At 44.1% G+C, this 19283-nt stretch overlaps 1 protein-coding gene across 1 annotated transcript in view; it reads left to right on the top strand.

Moving 5' to 3' along the window:
- LOC146859935 (carbonic anhydrase 12-like) overlaps positions 1–19283 on the top strand; it is a 309381-nt gene that overhangs the window by 270627 nt on the left and 19471 nt on the right. The window contains exon 8 of the mRNA XM_085643677.1: positions 10450–10576. Within this exon, the coding sequence (XP_085499803.1) occupies positions 10450–10576 (127 nt within the window). The remainder of the gene's footprint in view (positions 1–10449; positions 10577–19283) is intronic.

Below are 19283 nucleotides of genomic sequence, written 5' to 3'. Positions count from 1 at the left end.
GCGCTGTCTGGCTGTTTTGAAATACTGCACCTAAGCACAGCGTTTTCAATTCAATGCTAGTGCACACAGGACAACCTTATATGACCTGAAATAGTTAAAATGGTCAAATTTGTAGGAATGTGATGCCATTTGCCTGTTCAAGCAGGATGGGTGGTGAAATCTTCAGTGGCTTCCTATAAAAATATCTTGGGCCTTTGCACTTATTTTTTTACAAATTAAAGACTTGCCAGAACAGACATTAGAACAGTCCCCTAAGAAACACTGCTGTGTTAAAGAGCCCCGATGGAACAGAAAGGTATCGTTCAACAGAACAGATAATATTGTGCAATATTTGAAAAGCTCTCGTCTCTTGCATGTTATGATTTCATCATTATTATTATGGCTTTCAAATGTATTTTAATTCTTTTCTGTTTTCCTCTCATATAATTTTGTACAAAGCACCTATGAATGAATTAAGTTTTTTATTTGTATAATTACTTAAAATCATTGCAAAGTTGCAGTACATTATCAAAATTATGCTAAAATACGTGTCTCACACCATTCTAATACAAATATCTATTCATATATAAATAATTAAAAAGTGTCAATTTAACCAGTGACAGATCATTTCTAAAATGTGGGTTACATTCTAAAATTCTTTGGTTTAAAAATTGTGTATTAGAAAAAGTCTCTGTTCCTATCTGTTCTTGAGACAGTCACTTGGTACCTTGGGGGTCTGGCGAGGACCGTGCAGTCCTTTCCTAGTAGGGGCTCTTCACCGTTCGTCTCCAACCAGACGATCTTCCTCTGTGATATTTTCATTTAGGGACCTTCGTGTGATAATTATAAATTTGCCAAATTTGGCCAGATCCGAGGGCTCGGTGCTGGACTGGAGCAGGGCCACTGCATCCGCACATTTTCTGATCCCATGCCTTAAGAACATTGGCTTTAACAATCTACATCGTTCCAGGGACAAGGGCCTCTTTCACCAGCTCACTTCAGACCTTTCTGGAATCCTGCCTAGATACCCCCACCTTTACGGTATTAGAGGATTTTAATTTCTATCTGGAAGCGAACAATGACTCTGACACTGCTAAGCTGAATGACAACCTCTCAGGCCATGGGTTGAGACAGATTGTACCTGAACCAACTCATATAGCAGGTCACACGTTGGACGGTATATTCACCAACAACAAACACATTGAAATGGTTAGCGTGTTGCCTGTACCTTGGTCTGACCATCGTGCTTTCCATTTTAAAGTAATAATCCCGATAATTAGCAAGCGCCACCGGATTAGACCTCTTATGGTTAAATCGTGTCCATGGAAATTAGTTTAAAAAAACGACTTGGTAAAAGCCTTGGCGAGGAATCCTCCTAAGATGGTTTCAGACTCCAATGGCGCAGCCAGAAACTTTGAAGACTGGCTCAGGACATCACTAAATGGGCTTGCCCCTGAATTTACTAAGCTCTCCCAGAGGAAAAAGGTTTCTTCACCTTGGTATTCAGCTGACCTCAAACAGATCAAAGCCAAATGCAGACACAAGGAGCGCATTTGGAGAACGCATTACGATGTTGAACATAAAAAGCACTACAACCAAAGAGGAATACAAGGCAGCTATAAAAAATGCCAAAACTGTATATTTTACTACTAACATCCAGGCAGCTAAGAACTCCTCTAAGGAGCTTTTCAAAGCTGTGACAGCCTTATCAAAGTGTCCATGTGACACCCAATTTGCACCTGAGCAACATTTTGTGGACAAAATTGCCCTCTTTTTTCAAAACAAAGTTCAGATAGTTTATAATGAACTCCAAAAGACAGCATCTGACCCTGTGGGGAACAGTGAAGATCTGTTGGAGGACACCGTTACACATTGCAGTCTGTCACGTTTCTCTGTTTTAGCGGCAGAGCAAGGGGCAGAGTTGCTATCACAGACTAAGTCTGGCTCGCCCCTGGACTCATGTCCCCCTTTTATTTAGCATCTGGCCCCCAAGGAGGTCAGTGCTTACTCGACCCCCCTTCTAAATGAGGTCACTAGTTCCGGGGTCTTTCCACCCGCCTGAAAAAAGGCCTGTATCAGGCCTATATTGAAAAAAGTTACTTTGGATCTACGGAGGCGAAACATTATCGCCCAATTTCCTGTCTTCCACTACCTTCTAAAATGTTGGAGAAAGCTATGAACCTGGAATTGACAGACTACCTAGATCGCAAAAACATTCTGGACCCCACCCAACACGGCTTTAGATCTCGGCACTCTACTGAGTCAGCCTTGATCATGGCTACAGAAGAGATCGGCAAAGTGATGGATGCAGGGGGAAGAGCCGTTCTTATCCTGCTTGACCTGTCCGCGGCATTTGATACCGTAAACCATTCGGTACTGTTACGGCGGCTGGAGGCAGCAGGTATCCGAGATAAGGCTCTAACCCTATTAATATCCTTTTTGGCATCTAGGGAACAGCTGATCCATTGGGATGGCCTTACGTCAGCAAAACTCTGCCTCCCATGTGGAATCCCTCAGGGCTCTGTCCTGTCCCCGACATTGTTTAATTTATATGTCACACCTCTGGCAAGACTAATTAAAGACCACGGTCTCATGCTGGTGTCGTATGCAGATGACACCCAGTTAGTGGTATCAGTCACGCAAAGTGTGGATAATACAGCTGTCAGGTTCCGTAATTGTCTAAATGCAGTGATGTCATGGATGAACTCAAACTTTTTAAAGCTCAACACTGAAAAGACGGAGGTCATTGAATTTGGTCAAAAGCCCTCTGTATGGCGCTAAATATGGTGGCCTCCTGAGGCTGGGAACTGTCCTGTTCCCGTGACCAAGGCTAGGAACCTTGGATTTATGGTTGACAGTGATTTAAAACTCACTCAACAAATTTATCAAGTATCTTCTGCCTGCTTTTTCACGCTGAAAGTCGTGCGCAAGATTCTGCCTTTTATCCCACTTACCCTTAGAAAAACGGTAGTTGGAGCCCTGGTTCTCTCCAGAGTCGATTACTGCAACACCTTGTATATGGGAGCAGATAAAGGTCAGATCACCAAACTCCAATCACTGCAGATTGCCGCTGCTTGTGTACTACTTGATCTTCCCAAACATCACTCCACGTCTGCCAGCATCAAACAGCTTCATTTGCTTCCGGTGCGGCAGAGAGTGGTTTTTAAGGGCCTCTGTCTTGTACACAAGGCTCTTTATGGAAGAGGAGCTGTGGATATTCAGCATCTATTTCCCCAGTACTCACCACAACGCTGCCTTAGGTCAGCCAATACTGGACTGATCCTGGTCCCTAGGATAAAAAGAGCCAGATGGGGTGGAAAACTGTTCTCCTTTCAAGCGGCCAAACTGTGGTACTCCCTCCCCACTCTGACCAGACTACAATCGAACAGAGCTCTTTTTAGAAATCTGATAAAGATGTGGCTCTTTCCTTAGCTCGATGAACAGTAGCGTTGGCTTAGGCTTTCACCTACCTCAGCGCCAAGACGCCTCGGCAATAGTGCGCTTTATAAGATCTCAGTCAGTCAGTAATGTAGGGCAGCAACATAGTAGGTGTACCAATGATTCTGCTCTATAATTACACAGCCTACATCTGACTATGTGGCTCAGCGATTTCCAGCCCGGATTCAGTTCTTTTATTGGCAGTGGGACTAGGCGTGCCCATTGAATTTCTTTCAAGCACTTCTTTCCTAGGGCGTTGTTCATGTATGGTTGAGTTTTGTGCGACTTATATGCTTTAGTTAGGCCGGTCAACCCTCTGGTGGCCTTCAGTCTTGCTATATCTTCACTCCTTGATATCTGGTTGGTGTGATTGTTTAGTGCCCTCTTTATTGCAGGATAATTTAGTTCTTCTTGGGACCAGGACGCAATGGATAGGCCCAGCCATTCCACAGTCTCCAGACAGTACTTCTGACATGAGTTCGGTTCCCCCTCAAATATAGTTCTCAATACCTCCTTAAGGGATCCTTTCTGGGCTTTTACAGTCTTGAACCAGAATTTTAGCAATGTGCTCCTGTATTCATATTTTTGTTGTACCAGGCCAAGCTAAAGCCGAATCAGGGCATTTTGTGTGTACTTTCGGAACCTAAAAAGCCTTTTGTAACACTGGCACTGGGCTTTTTCCATCATCTTTCCATCTTACCTGGGAATGCGTGTGAAGCATACCCAGCTAAAGCGAGGAGTTTAGATCTTGTTACTCTCATGATGGGTTTCGTGGTAGGGCTGTGTAGTTTACCTTGAAGTTTGCAAAGAGCGTAGATGGTGGCTTGTATATTGGCTTGCGTCTTGGTCAGGTGCAAAGTTGCATTGCCTTTATCGTTCAGCCACTCCTAGGTAGTGGTATGCTCTTTCTGTGACTATGTTGTTACCTTCCAGTCTCCACTTTAGGCATGTTTTCATCAGATATTTGCCAAACACCACACCAAAGCACCTACGTTTTTGTTCATCTTAAGCATATTAAATAATTTTGATGTTTTTGTAATTATTGTTTATGGTGGACTGGGAAAGTGATGGGCGGGTGAATGGACAGAAGACTGGATGGGTGGATGAAGAGCGTGAGGATTAATGTAAAGGGTGTAGATGGATGGAAGGATGCTGCACTGGTCAGGAAGCTGGATGGAGAGAGGGATGGAGTGGCACACTGATAGTTGGACGGATTGATCTGGGACAGTGAATGCATCCTGGTGGGTGCATGGATTAGCAGATGGGTGGACCACCCCTCCTCTCACGCAAGTGGGATCGAAGATGGAGTTGTATATTTTCAGACGACCAGGCAGTAGATGAGCTAATACGATAGCATACCAGCCATGACCAAATCTCCATCGTATGGGGACTTCATGAATTTACTCATGGGCATCCTGAGATAACACCCATCCCATACACAATTGTTTACATGTCATTGAAGCATGTTAAAAAAAGGTCACAGGGATGTCGTGTGAATAATTGGGTTAGTGCAGTGTTTGAGGGATTGACACCATTTGTATTATGGAGACTCACCCCATCAAGGATAGCCGAAGGTGAACAAGCATAGAAAGGGTTTCCGGAGACCATCCTGTGTCTAAGCCTGTTTTCCCTTAAGGCCTGAAACCCAGTGCGAGGAGCCCTGCCACTGGTCGCACTACAGGTACTTGCCATAGTCTGTGGCTTACTATGCTAATAATCATAACTCCTCAAATCGCGTCTTAAATGCTGCCCTTCATGCCTGTGGGGAGGAGACAGTCCCTGCATTAATTTGAAAGTGTTAATAATCGTCATTAGCTGGTTCATAGCTTTAGCATCAGTCAGCAACCATCTACTAAGTCTCCATCCTGTCTGATCTCATAACCCAAACTCATGCGTCTGACATTGCCGACCTCATCCTTAGCATGAAAAGGGATATAATCATCCTCACAGAAACTTGGCTCAAGGAATCCTCCTCACCATGCCTAGACCTTCTTGTTCCTCCAGACTACAACATCATTAGATTAGACAGACCATCTAAAATAGGCGGAGGCCTAGCCTGCATAATCGATCTGACATCACAATCACAAAATTTCAATCGGAACTTCTAGACTCCTGTGAATACCTTGGGATTTCTGTGAAATCGTCAAGTAACCACTCCCTCAAACTGCACATACTCTACCACCCTCCAGGTCTAATCACAACTTTCACAGAACAACTTATGGAAATCATTACTGCTAACTCGTCCCCTCACTCCACTGACATATTCCTTGGCGACTTCAATCTGCACTGGGAGAACCCACTCGACAAGCAGGTTAACGCCCTCAAAACCTTCGTGGCAGACCATTCCCTGACCCAAGCTTTCACAAAGCCTACTCACACAAAGGGTGCTACCCTCGACTGGCTCATTTCTAAACAAAACACAATTGAATCGATCTCAATTACCCCTTGTGACTGGTCAGACCATCACATTATCACCTTCCAAATCCCATTCACTAACAAGAAAACTCCCTCGCAACAAATCAAGCCGAAACAATGGATAAGAGACACAAAGAACATTAACTGGAACAACCTTGCCTCCCAATGTGAGAAGGCCCTTACCCCCCCCTAATGACATGGCAGACGTCAATGCCCTCACTACCCATTATAACTCTATGATGACCAAGGTTTTCGACCAAGCCGCTCCGCCAAAACTCAAAAGAATTCCAGGCAAGGATAAAAACCCATGGGTCAGCGGAGCCCTGAACGATGAGAGACACAAACTCAGAAAAACAGAACGTAAATGGAGGCAACATCCCTCCCTCCTCCATCTTAAACTACTTCGAAAAGCCAGAAAATCATATAATAAAAGCATTCTACAATTAAAAAAAGACTTCTTCAAATCAGAACTAGAGAATGCCAAAAATAAACCAAAAAAACTCTTTGAAATTTTGAAACCACAATCGAACAAACTTGCCAAATCATCAACCGTTACAACGACTTCACAGCTAAGTAGTGAAGAATTCTCCTCATTCTTCACAACAAAAACAAATTCCCTCCAACTTGAACTAAGATCGGCGGCTATCAACTTAGCCACCCCAAAGATCACTCAAGTCACTAACCAGACTCAACATAAGCTAAGTCTGCCCAAAAATAACTCTCACTGGTCTACCTTCAATCTTTACGAGCTCAATGACATCACAAACATTATAGAGACAACCAAACTCAATAACCACTTCAATAACCCTGTCCCAGCAAATTGTCTACCTCACCTCTACCATATCATCTCTCCTCTCTGGACAAAAATCATCAACGCCTCACTAACACAAGGTCACATCCCAGACTGCCTAAAAACTGGCCAAGTCACCCCTATCCTAAAAAAACCGACAGCTAACACCTCCGACCCCAACAACTTCCGACCAATAACCAACATCCCCATGCTAGCTAAGGTCTTGGAAAAATGTGTTCAGCAACAGCTAAATCAACACATCGCAAACTTCAATCTATTAAACATCCACCAATCGGGTTTCAGACCTGGCCACAGCACAGAAACTGCTATCCTACATATAGTAGACGACGCCCTCTTAGCTCTTGACCGCAATGAAACCTGCCTACTAGTTCTGCTTGACCTCTCATCAGCCTTCGATAATGTCAATCACGACGAACTTTTAAGAAGACTAGAAAGCAGGATGGGTCTATCTGGCACAGTCCTTAGTTGGTTGAAATCCTTTCTGGAAAACAGAACACAATCGTTCATGACCAACAAGATTCTTTCTCTCTCCTCACCTAACCTACTGGGAGTACCACAAGGCTCTACCCTTTCCCCCACACTATTCAACCTATATGTCGAACCACTTACCGACCTACTTCAGCAAGCGAACATCTCCCACCATATGTACGCGGACGACACCCAACTTTACATTAAGATCACCTCCATGGAAGAGATAATGACAATGAATCTTGCTCTCTCAAAAAACGTCCAATGGTTAACAACCAACTTCCTCAAGCTTAACTCATAAAAAACTGAATTTCACTTAATCTCTCCCCCCAATAACTCCCAGGAAATAAAGGAGTGGACCAAAAAATCACTGCTCTGAACTGCAAACCAACGTTGGTGGACTCCACAATATCACTTGGAATCACACTGGATAAGAACTTAACATGCAAGCTCACATCAACTCGATGGCTAAAAATGCCCGCTTTCACCTCAGCTACCTCAGAAAAATGAAGCCATTCATCGAGAATCCAGACCTCAAAACGGCAGTTCAATCCTTAGTTATATCGAGGCTGGAATACGGCTGCACTCCCCTCTCAGGGCTTCCCAAAATCTCTACCGCCCCATTAAAAGCCGTTCTTAACGCCGCAGCTAGACTCCTAACTGGATCTAGGAAATTTGACCACATATCGCCACACCTAAAGGCACTCAACTGGCCACCCTATGAAGCTTGTATTCAACTAAAGATGGCTTGCATCACACACAAGGCGTTACACCACAACACCCCCCCCTTACCTAGCCCAAAAACCTACACTATCGGGAGGAAACAGACACTCTAGGAGCGCAGATAATCTACTCCTGAAACCCTCAAGTTTCAACAAGACTAAAACCTCCAACAGAGCTTTTTCTGGTGCGGCGCCAAGAAATTGGAACTCACTTCCGCCATCCATCAGAAAAATCACCTCGAGACCCCTCTTTAAAAAGGAAGCAAAATCATTCTTGATGAGCAAACTCCTCCCCTAAAGTCTGCACAACAGCACGCCAGCTTATATCCTCTAACTTGACTATAATGATCTTGACGATCTCTGTTATACTATGTTGTTACTTTGTATTCGTTGGTCTTATTTTTATGTATGCTATGTTTGTATTAATTGCGTTACTCATACCCTGATCGCCAGGTAAAGTGCTCTGTTACCCTACTTTGGGTCTGGTTCGCGCTATATAAAACTCTAAAAATAATAAAAAAATAAATAATAACCCACCAAAGTCCAGCCGGAGTGTCAGTGAGGATTGGTATGACAGGTGTTTGGCGGGGCATAGCTTCAGGGGGGTGTTTGGGGTATTAAACCACTCTAAAAAATGTATTCTGTAGTTAATAGTTGGGTAGAAGTGCTTTCAGTCAGATATGGTTAGATGTCTGTCGGATTTCACCTGGGGTTTTCACATAAACACGTAACACACACACACTTGCACTCTGTTTTGAAGGTCCGAAAAATAGAAAATAGAAAAAGCTGCGTGAGACCCAAAGTAAACTTAAATTATTGTTCATTGAAATGAGAGATTCCAAGGGGCTCCTGGGCCCATGAATTCACAAAGCAATCTTTTAATTGTTTTACACTGCAATTGCCATTTTTATTGCTCTTGCCAGCAGTCAAGTGCACGTGTCAAACCTTTTGGCTTTGCTATTGTTTTTTTAAATGTTTCATTGTGCTGTGACCTGACATTTCTTGTAGTACAAGAGCTTGAAGCTACTACCCAAGACTAAGCCCTTTCTAGGTTGGTGGAAGTGGAACAAGAGGTAAGGCAAGCACTATAGAGAGATTGGCTGAAACCCCTCACTAGTTTCATCAGAAAGAGTCAATACAAAACACACACATACTAACTCTCAAATGACAATCTTTCAATCAAATTCGGTTTAGTGTGCATGTCTGCTAGTTTTTTTTAGGTGTAAATAAGTCCAGTTATGTATAAATATTTTCTCAATAGTGCTATGAGTTACCCAAATCAAAGAAAAGAAACCTACTTTCACTTGTAATTGTGTCAGCAGTGTCTTTACTTTTATATTATTGCTTGACCTACTTACATGTATCCTTAAATGGACCTGTCGTCCTGTAATTGTAGACCCTTGGTCCTGCATTTCTACAGTTACTCCCTAGAATGTGCATCTATGCCAGGTGGTGACCCTGCTTGCTGTGGAAGGCCTGTGGAGACTAGTGCAGCGGTAGACGGCGATGAACTGGTAGAGCCACAAAGGGGCGGCACTGAAGGACGCAGCAGTTTGCGAGCTCAATATGGCCGACGGAACGCAGCGTACGTCTTCGAACCGCGCGGGGTCAGGCAGCGACGGGGCCGTCGTGACGCAGTCAAGGAAGCGAGAGGTTTTCTCTTTTATAGGACCGCGCGTGTTGGCATAATCGGGGCCAACATACCCTGGGACATCTTTGCGCCAGGACTATGGGCCAAACTGCTTGCCAGCCATCCAGATTGATAATGCAGTGCAAACTGCCTTCACTTTGCAGCACTGCCGATAAGTGATGTTTTAGCCAAGGAGTTCTCCCTCTGTCAGCCACATTGTCCAGGTGCACCTCAGCACAACAGTATTAGTACAGTTCCTTGTAAAACAAAATATGACATGTGGAAATCCATCCTACCCTTTTACTTCAGTGGGGGTGGCACCACCCTTTGTGCAGAGTATTAAAGTGGACACTGAGGGTTGAATGAGAGATTCTGTGGGTGTAGGTGTAACTGTGTCTGCGATGGGTGACCCGCCCAATTCCAGCTGTTATCACTCGGGTGATTCGTTGGTTAAAGGTGTTCCGTTTTTCTTCAATTTACCACCATCAACCCCTACTTCCCCTCTTTAATCCTTTCTCTCCCTGCCTCTTCTCTCTCTTCACCACATCGGTGTGTCTCCTGTTCAGTTATGCTCCTTTCCCCGGCTTGCCTACCGACCCAGATGGGTTATTGATGAGAAGGATGTGTGAGAGTGCTAATAAACAGGTAAACCATAAAGGGAAGAGGAAAAGCTCCTAGTAGTTTCCTGGTTGACTTCACATTGCTGCTTTGCCTGGTTTTGTATCTAGAACTAAGTCTCCTTTTGGCATAGGGTATATGGCCAGTGTCCTTGTAAAGATTAAAGATTAGAGATATAGAGAGATTTCCTGGCGATGCCAGTCTCTGGGAGACACTTGCTTACATATCCGTTCATGCCTTTGCATATACAAGACCACCTCTGGAATGAGGTTGCATGATGGACTGTCTTGCCTGGCCACGTCGATGGTACTGCGAGAATGATGCTGCTTGTATACCTCCTCATTTACCTTCATCTTTCCTTTGCCTAGCTCGTGTCGCTGGAAACTGCGCTGTATTGCACACAAGAGAATGACCCTTCACCTCTGGAGATGACTGATAACTACAGACACCCACAGGAGTTTGATGAAAGGCGAGTTCGGGTGTCTTTCCGTCAAGGTAAGTCCCCCATGACTCGGGTGTAAGTAACATCCGGCTGATTGCATGAGAGGATTACACTTACTATTTATTACATGTTGTATTGGAATTTGCTTCCGCTCCTGTGGTGATATACACAGACGAATCACTAAAGACGCGAAAGATAAGGAATTGAGGAAAGGTGGGATATTTGGAACCGATCAGACAGGATAAGGCTTTAACTACTGTCACACCGGAAATGCAGGCAGCTCTGTACATCAGTTGTAGGAGGGTCTTGAATCTAGTACAGGATGCGAGTGTGATTAAGGATTAAGTGTTGCAGTGCAGTGGCTTTTGTTCTCACCTGATAGCTATAACTTGGCACTGATGTCAAGACCTTAGCTGGCACTTCTGTTGTTTTAATTTCATCAAGATTGGTAGTTATTTTGTTTGGTTCTATTTATATATATTGCTAGCTAAAGTTTTCATATAAGGCTAAAGGCATTATGCGACAAAAGGTCTGTAGATGCCGGGGAATTCTAGCTTGATTTTGTCTTATGCTTTATAAAACATATGCAAGAACTTGATTATTATCTGTCTCCATGAGCAGCAGACGAGTGCCACTTCCTGGAATTAGAAACTAAGTCTACCCATAACTTCTTGATGGACAGTCTGAGTGGTGCTGCCTGTAATTAGAAAGACTATTTCCCTTGCACTTGAGAGAAGCACCAAGGCCTGCTTGTACAAGCGACTTAACCTTGTAGGAGGGATGGAATGTGTTTCATTTTATCTTTACAATGGAATGACATGAGTTTCGCCTACTCTGTTGTTTATACCAATACAGTGACTTTATATTTCTTTTGACCGCAAAGGCCCCTCAACGCCTACCATTAGAAACTCTTAAGACCATTCATCTCCCATCCATTGTAAGGCGTTGTAATGGCATGCGTTGTAAATGCATGCGATGTAACTTGGCATATTCATTAGTGGCCTGTAGACATAAAAAGGCTCTTGTTGGTCGTTGTCACAGAGGGATTATTTGTTAAGGATTGACACAACTGCATCGTAGATTTGGAATACTCTCATATTCTGGTCGGGAAAAACCACAACGAGAGCTGTGTAACAAAGACAGATTGTTGGGCTTGGAGGAAAATTGGAAGATTTCCTTAAATGCATTGTGTCTGGGCAGCTAGTCAGGTATTTGCAGAATACATTCTATCTGAGGCAGGCCAGATATGATTGATTGCCCTGACCGTAGCATCCTTTTTGGGGACACCGGCCTATCCGAGAAATCTCCCAATGGATTTTAAACTAGCAAACAGGGTTGTGACTCAAACCTTACCACCAAAATGCACCGAGCCTCATACCATTCCCAATGTTGTCATGTTTTTAAGTCCCCTCTTCTAGACGTGAAAGCTGGTTACATGCCAAACTAAGTTCTAGAAATAAAGAGAACCCCTCTTGTATGATTTTATGATATTGTATCATATTTTGACAATTTACATTATTTGCTCTGTCATCCATTTCTAATAATGAACAATGGAAACAAATAACCGGTTTGGAGTATTCTGTTTCACACAACATGATGCCATCTTCCTGCAGCTGTGGGCAACCAGTGGAAGGAACTGGCGCTAAACCCAGTGGGGTGCGTGTGCATGCCGTTCTGCCCTGATAATGTTTACAGTGAACTGAAACAGCCCTAACTTTGCATTGCAGGGAGACCGCTCAAAGGGATTCTTGCAGGGAGACCATTTAAAAGGAATCCTGCAAGATCGGAAGAAGCTCAGGAGTTAGAGTTTGAATTTGATACCTAGCGCGTTCCTCAAAAGAAGACTTTTATATGTGTGGGCATTGGACGTCTACAGCTCACTGTTGAGTGTAAGCAACTGGATCCAGAGCAGCAGCACTGACTTTGCGTAATTTAACTCGAGGTGTAGCCCACACTGGTTTTTGTCCTTTTCCATGTAAATTATTGGGGATCTCTCTGGGGGAGGGTGTTTATGTTGTCTTACCTGGATGGAGATGACACTGTAGGTTCCTGGTGGCCATCTGATTGATCAGTGACATGTAAGCAGTATATAGAACATCTTCCTCACACTGGAAGCTCCAAGGGACCTGATGCACCTTAATGGAGGGCAGTGAACATCTGGATATGTTCTTTACTTAAGGATTGTAACATCTGGTCCAAGACGGTTTGTTTTTCCCAGGAAGGTGTTGGAGTTTGCACAGGCATTGGCCGGACATGCTTGGCAGTGAATATTTGCCCACTGTGCTTGTGCAGAAACTATGGACCAGAGTATTTTCTTGTGACCAACGATCCACCCACGTGGAAAAATACCTTTGACTGTGATGGCAATATGATTCACAGCATAACTTTTTTTAGATTTGTTTTTATTTAAAATTTCATGCTAGTGAAGTGAGAGTCTTGCTCCAGTACAATTATAAGGCCATAAAAGTATCGTGGTGTGTTAAGTATAATGTCAATCATTCCAGCACTTCATAACATTTTCATGCAAGCAAAAACAACTCCGTAAACTTTAGGCAAGTTCCACATTTCAAAGCACTGACTTGCCAGTGAACACCAGATGAGTGATCGACCATACATAGACAACTGTCACCACCTGCTGCAGCCTTTTTCTGTAGTCCATGAGCTGGCTACTCTCTCTGCCAGTGTACCCAACTACACCTTCTGTCCAACTGGGCATTATTCACTTCTTCAGACTATTTAGAGAATCCAGTGCTATGAGTGCCTTTCGCCCGGGGTAAGAAACGTCCCAGGAGTGGGCAACCGAGAGTGATGGGATTATCTTGACGGCAGAAGTAGATTTCATGATAAATGTAAATATGAGAATTTGCAATGAATATTACTGTGGGTGTAGCATCTTTTCAAAATCAGGACACTCTCTTAACATACTCTAAACACAAACACCTTTTGTAGGACTTGAAGGAGGAGTTTCTTACCACTAGTTCTTGGCATCATCTCCTTTTCTGACCCCTTCCCATTACATCAGGATCAGTTGATCTAGTCATATGGCCTCCACCCTGTTGTTTGAGTTGCAGGATACCCTCATGCAGTAGAATGCATCTCATACGTGCAGGTTTGGGGTGCACCACCAATGTTTTTGATAAAAGAATTGCTTGTTTTGGTTTACAAAGAAGAGAGCATGCCAGTTGGCCTTGTGATGGGTGTAGGCCTATATTATCAGAGGGCATTATCAGGGAATGTCTCCATGTCAGTCAGACACGTGAACCTCACACTAGAGCCCTGGAATCCTTTGTGTAAGGTTTGGGAGCCAGGATCCAATCTAATCTAATCGCCTCTTTCTGACTGTGCAAGGATTTTTTAACTCTGGGCTCACCCCCGCCCCCCAAAAGTTTCAATTTCTTCTCTTGCAGCTTCACCTCTGGCCCTGCTCAGGGCTAAGCAAATTCTAAAAGCGTCATGTCTGTGCCGAGTCAGCTCTTTGGGATGCAGTGATCTGCCTCTTTGGTACCCTTCTCGTCCACATGTCGCAATTCTTGAGTCCACCTTGATATTATGGGTAAAACTGTGGCTGGCACCAACGTCCATAGTTTTGTTTAGGGCAGAATTCACCAATGATATTAAAATGAGGATGTACCAGGATCTGCAGAATGTTTGCTGGGTGGAAACATGATGACTTGATAGTCCATTGGAAATTAGACGTTTGAGGCATGTGTGCTGTAGATCACATGCTTTGCATACTCCTGCCATCTAGTGTTGGGTTCGGATGTTTGCAAGTTGTTTTTGTTCGAAGAAGTCTTTCCAGTCACGAGGTAGGTGACTCCTCCTTTCATTGATAGTGCGCATGGGCGCTGCACTCCGGAATCGATCCTCGGGTCCCCCCTCGGTGCGTACTTCTCTCTACCTCGACTGTATTGTTTTGGAACGCACGTTCTCTTTCCGCGGTTCGATTTGAATTTCATGAAACGTCGACATTTTGACCGGAAGATCTGTAGGCGGCTTCCAGCACATTGAGTCCGTTCAGCTCCTTGTCGATGGAACGGACTCCATTTAAATTCTGTCCCCTTTGTTACGCGAAATATTCGCGTACAGACTCTCATCCGATGTGTAATTTGTGCTTTTCCCGGGAGCACAAAGAACAAGACTGTAACGCATACCAATCCTTCTTATCAAAGACAACTCTCCGTGATCGTCTGGCTCAACGTCGAGAGATGCATCGGTTGGATGTCACAGTAGGCCTCTTCGGCGAAGACTCCGAACAAGAAGAGGTTTCAGCGGCAGAGGAGGAGCTGGCTTCAGCTGCGTCTGACTCCGGATCAGACATACTTATAGAGTTCGAGGACGATGATGTGCCACAGGGACAAGGGGACGTGAGTACCGAAGACACCTTCTCTTCCCCCCCCACCGTCCCCCCCCCCCCCCCCCCCCCCCCCACCGTCCCTAAGAAATCTAAGGCTTCGGCATCCTCGGCCTCAAGGCCAACGTAGGCACCGAGAAGTGGTTTCCAACGCTCCACCTCATGGCTCGGCACCAAAACTCTCTGAAAAGCCCACTCCTGAGCCGAAATCTTCGAGCTCTAAATCCAAGATGGGTTGCGAACCGAAACCTTCGACACCGAAACTCGCGAAACATCCCTCGGAGTCGAAACCCTTGGCACCGAAATGACATTTAGGCTCGGCTCTGAAAGCTTCAGTGCCGAAAAGCAAATACTTGACTACAACACAACCGGATCCATACATAGACACTGTACCTCCTAAACGGGATCCAAAATGGAAAAAACTCTATATTCACCCTGACACAGGGCATATCCATGCTAATCCACCATCCAAGCACAAGCTTTCTGATGATGATAGCACAGGCAAAATTCCATCTCCTCTTCCTCCACCACAGCTTGATTTATTACAGATTACACCTAGTCAGTCTCACCTACCTAATTTTCACACAGGTGACACTGACGATGACGGTGCACAATTACTAGATCCTTGGACGGACTACACAACTCATCCTCCACAGGATACCGACCCAGATCTTTATCCTGCCAGGCCATCTCCACCTGATGACAATCTGTCATACCAACAGCTGATTGCTAGAGCAGCAGAATACCGTGGGGTGGAGCTACATAACAAGTCTTTAGAGGACGATTTTCTCTTTGACACTCTAGGATCCCATAAGTCCAGTCAGACACTGCCTATGCACAAGGGTATGTTAAGGCACAGAGACGATATTTTTAAACATCCTGTCCGTGCCAGAATCCTTACTCCTAAAGTAGATAAAAAATATAAATATTCCCCACAGATCCTATTTTTATTAAGGGTCAGTTACCACTTGACTCTTTAGTGGTATCAAATGCTAGAAAAAGAGCTAACTCTCAAGCATCTGGGGATGCCCCTCCCCCAGATAAAGAATCAAAGCTTATCGATACTTCGGGCAAGCAGCTAACCAATGACTTATTGCTAATACGCAGGGCTTACTAGCAAGATACGATAGAGCCCATTGGGACGAAATGGAACAATTACTTCAGTTTCTCCCAGAGGAGCATAAGGCAAAGGCTCAGGATTTAGTCCAAGAAGGTAAACTAATTTCTCATGCCTCTATCAGATGCACTCTAGATGCAGCTGACACCGCAGCTAGAGCGGTAAATACTAGCATCTTACTACGACGACATGCATGGTTTATTTTATTTATTTGAAAAGTTTTATAAGGCGCGAACATGACTCTTACGGGTATCAGAGCGCTGTACAAAGTGGTGAAATCAAGAATAAAACCACACATTGGAACAAATGAGGTAGTTAAATAATCACACGGTCAAACAAAGGGGGGGAACAATCAATTGGTACGGATATCACGGTTCAAAGCTGAAGTCCAACAATCCATCCTGAATATACCTTTTGATAAAAAACATCTTTTTGGCCCCGAAGTAGATCTAGCGCTCGAAAAAATGAAAAAGGACACTGATGTAGCATAATCGTTGGGAGTGCTACAATCTCCCTCAAATAGAGGTCCCTTTTGGCGTTCTTTTTATAGGGGAGCGTCCAAGTCCACAGGCACTGACCAGACAGAACACTTTCTCCTACAAAGGCAATTCCCAATCATCTTTTACAAGAGGGTTTTTCAGAGGAGGGTATAGGGAAAACAGTCCCAGGGGAAGAGGTAAAAACACCATACCTCGCACTTCTCCTTCCTCAAGTAAACAGTGACTTCCCAACACTTCCCTCCGACTATTCCACACCTGCCGGAGGAAGACTTCAAGACTTTTTCCCCATTTGGAAATCAATAACAACAGACAAATGGGTACGTAGAATCATCCAACATGGTTATTGCGTGGAGCTTATCAACAATCCTTCAAACATTCCTCCTCGATCTTTCAAAACATCACCAGACCGCCTGCATTTGCTTCAACAAGAAGTGCAATCTTTATTACTCAAAGGGGCTATAGAACCAGTCCCAATTCAGTACCAAGGGTCAGGGGTTTATTCCCTTTACATTCTGATTCCCAAAAAGGACGGCTCCTTTAGATCTATTCTAGATCTCCGAGAGTTAAACAAATACATATTGTCAGAGCACTTTCACATGGTAACTCTTCAACAAGTACTTCCTCTCTTGCAGCAGGGCGACTTTATGTCTACTCTAGATCTAAAAGACGCCTACTTTCATATTCCAATTTATCCCGCTCATCGCAAATACTTCAGGTTTGTGATAGCAGGCAAACATTACCAGTTCAAGCTACTTCCATTTGGCGTCACCACAGCCCCCAGAGTGTTCACCAAATGTCTCGCAGTAGTAGCTGCTCATCTCCGAAGACAAATGTATACATGTTTTCCCTTACCTGGATGACTGGCTTATCAAAGTGGGCACTTACCAGAACTGTATACTACACACTCCGACAACAGTACACCTACTTCACCGGTTGGGTTTTATAATAAATGCACAAAAAGCTCACCTGTGTCCGGCACAAGTGCAATCTTATCTGGGACCTTCCCTCAACACTCTCAAAGCTCTGGCCCTCCCAATATAGCCAGAATTCACAATATTTAGGCTACACTATTACAATTTCAACCCAACCAATCATTACGAGCCAGAGTCTTCATGCAACTGCTAGGAATGATGGCATCCTGCATTGCAATCGTGCCTCATGCAACGCTACACATACATCCTCTGCAAGAATATCTAGCGCGTGAGTGGAATCCATCATAGGGTCTATTAACCGATCTAGTGTTGGTAGACAGCTGCACCCATCGCTCTCTGCAGTGGTGGAACCCTTAAAGCTTAGCAAAAGGCCGGCCTTTCATAGACCCGATTCCACAGACTATACTGACAGCAGACACATCGTTAACAGGTTGGGGTGCCCATCTTCAACATTACACAGTACAGGGGCTGTGGTCGGACAATCACAAATGTCTCCACATCAACTACCTGGTACTTCTAGCCTTGTTCCTAGCACTCAAGGCTTTTCTCACCTAACTTGTAGGCAAGACTGTCTTATTTCGCAAGGACAACATGACAGCAATGTACTACCTACAGAAACAGGGAGGGACTCACTCTCTCCAGCTCTCGCGCCATGCACAAACCATTTGGAATTGGGCGGTTCACCACAAAATCTATCTCCTAGCAGAACACTTTCCAGGACTAGACAATCAGATTCCAGACCTGCTCAGCAGACACAGGCAGCAAGTACCCGAGTGGGAACTTCATCCCCAAGTTCTTCTTCCCTACTTTCCAAAATTGGGTTTTCCAAAGATAGATCTGTTTCCCACAGTACACAATGTAAAATGCCCAAACTTCGCATGCAGGTTCCCACACCCAGCATCCAAAGGCAATGCTCTATGGATGAATTGGTCATGGATATTTGCTTATGCTTTTCCGCCGCTCTCACTAATTCCATAACTGGTTTGGAAGCTCAGATAAACGTCCCTCACACTGATCCTAATAGCCCCTACATGGGCTCGTCATCCTTGGTACACCACCCTGTTAGAACTCTCAGTGGTTCCACATCAAAAGCTACATCTCACACCCTGTCTCCTCGCTCAGAGCCATGGAGAAATCAGACATCCAAATCCCAGAGAACTCAACCTAGCAATTTGGCTCCCGAAGTCATAGAGTTTGGTTATTTACAACTACCACTTGACTGTATAAACATTCTCAAGGAGGCTAGAAAGCCTACTACTAAAGCATGTTATGCAGCAAAATGGAAACAGTTTGTTGCGTATTGTAATAACCACAATATCAATCCACTTGATACTTCTGCACAAAACATCATTTGTTATCTGTTGGATTTACAGCAATGTGGATTAGCTTACATCTCCCTAAGGTAGTTTCTGCTTTTCATATCAATCAATCGGTTGAGTTACCATTGTTCTTTCCTCAACCTGATTCTGTAGCAGAACGAGCTCTACACACACTTGATGTTAGACGTGCTTTACTTTACTACATAGAAAGAACCAAAGAATTTAGGAAAACAAAGCCACTATTTGTTGCTTTTTCTCCACCTTACAAGGGCAATCCTATATCTAAGTCAGGTATTGCAAGATGGATTGTAAAATGTATCCAAACGTGTTATGTTAAAGCAAAGAGAACTTTGTTAGTACCACCTAGAGCAAATTCTACTTGCAAAATAGGGGCTACTATGGCCTTCTTGGGAAATAATCCCATAGCTGATATTTGTAAGACAGCAATATGATCTACTCCGCACACATTCACCAAACACTATTGTGTAGATGTGTTAGCAAGACAACAAGCAAATGTAGGCCAAACAGTACTTAAGACTCT

Source organism: Triturus cristatus, chromosome 3_1 (genome assembly GCF_964204655.1).
Source record: "Triturus cristatus chromosome 3_1, aTriCri1.1, whole genome shotgun sequence".
Classification (NCBI taxonomy): domain Eukaryota; kingdom Metazoa; phylum Chordata; class Amphibia; order Caudata; family Salamandridae; genus Triturus; species Triturus cristatus.
Note: the sequence above shows the minus strand (reverse complement) of the source record. Positions and strands in the feature narration are given on the sequence as shown.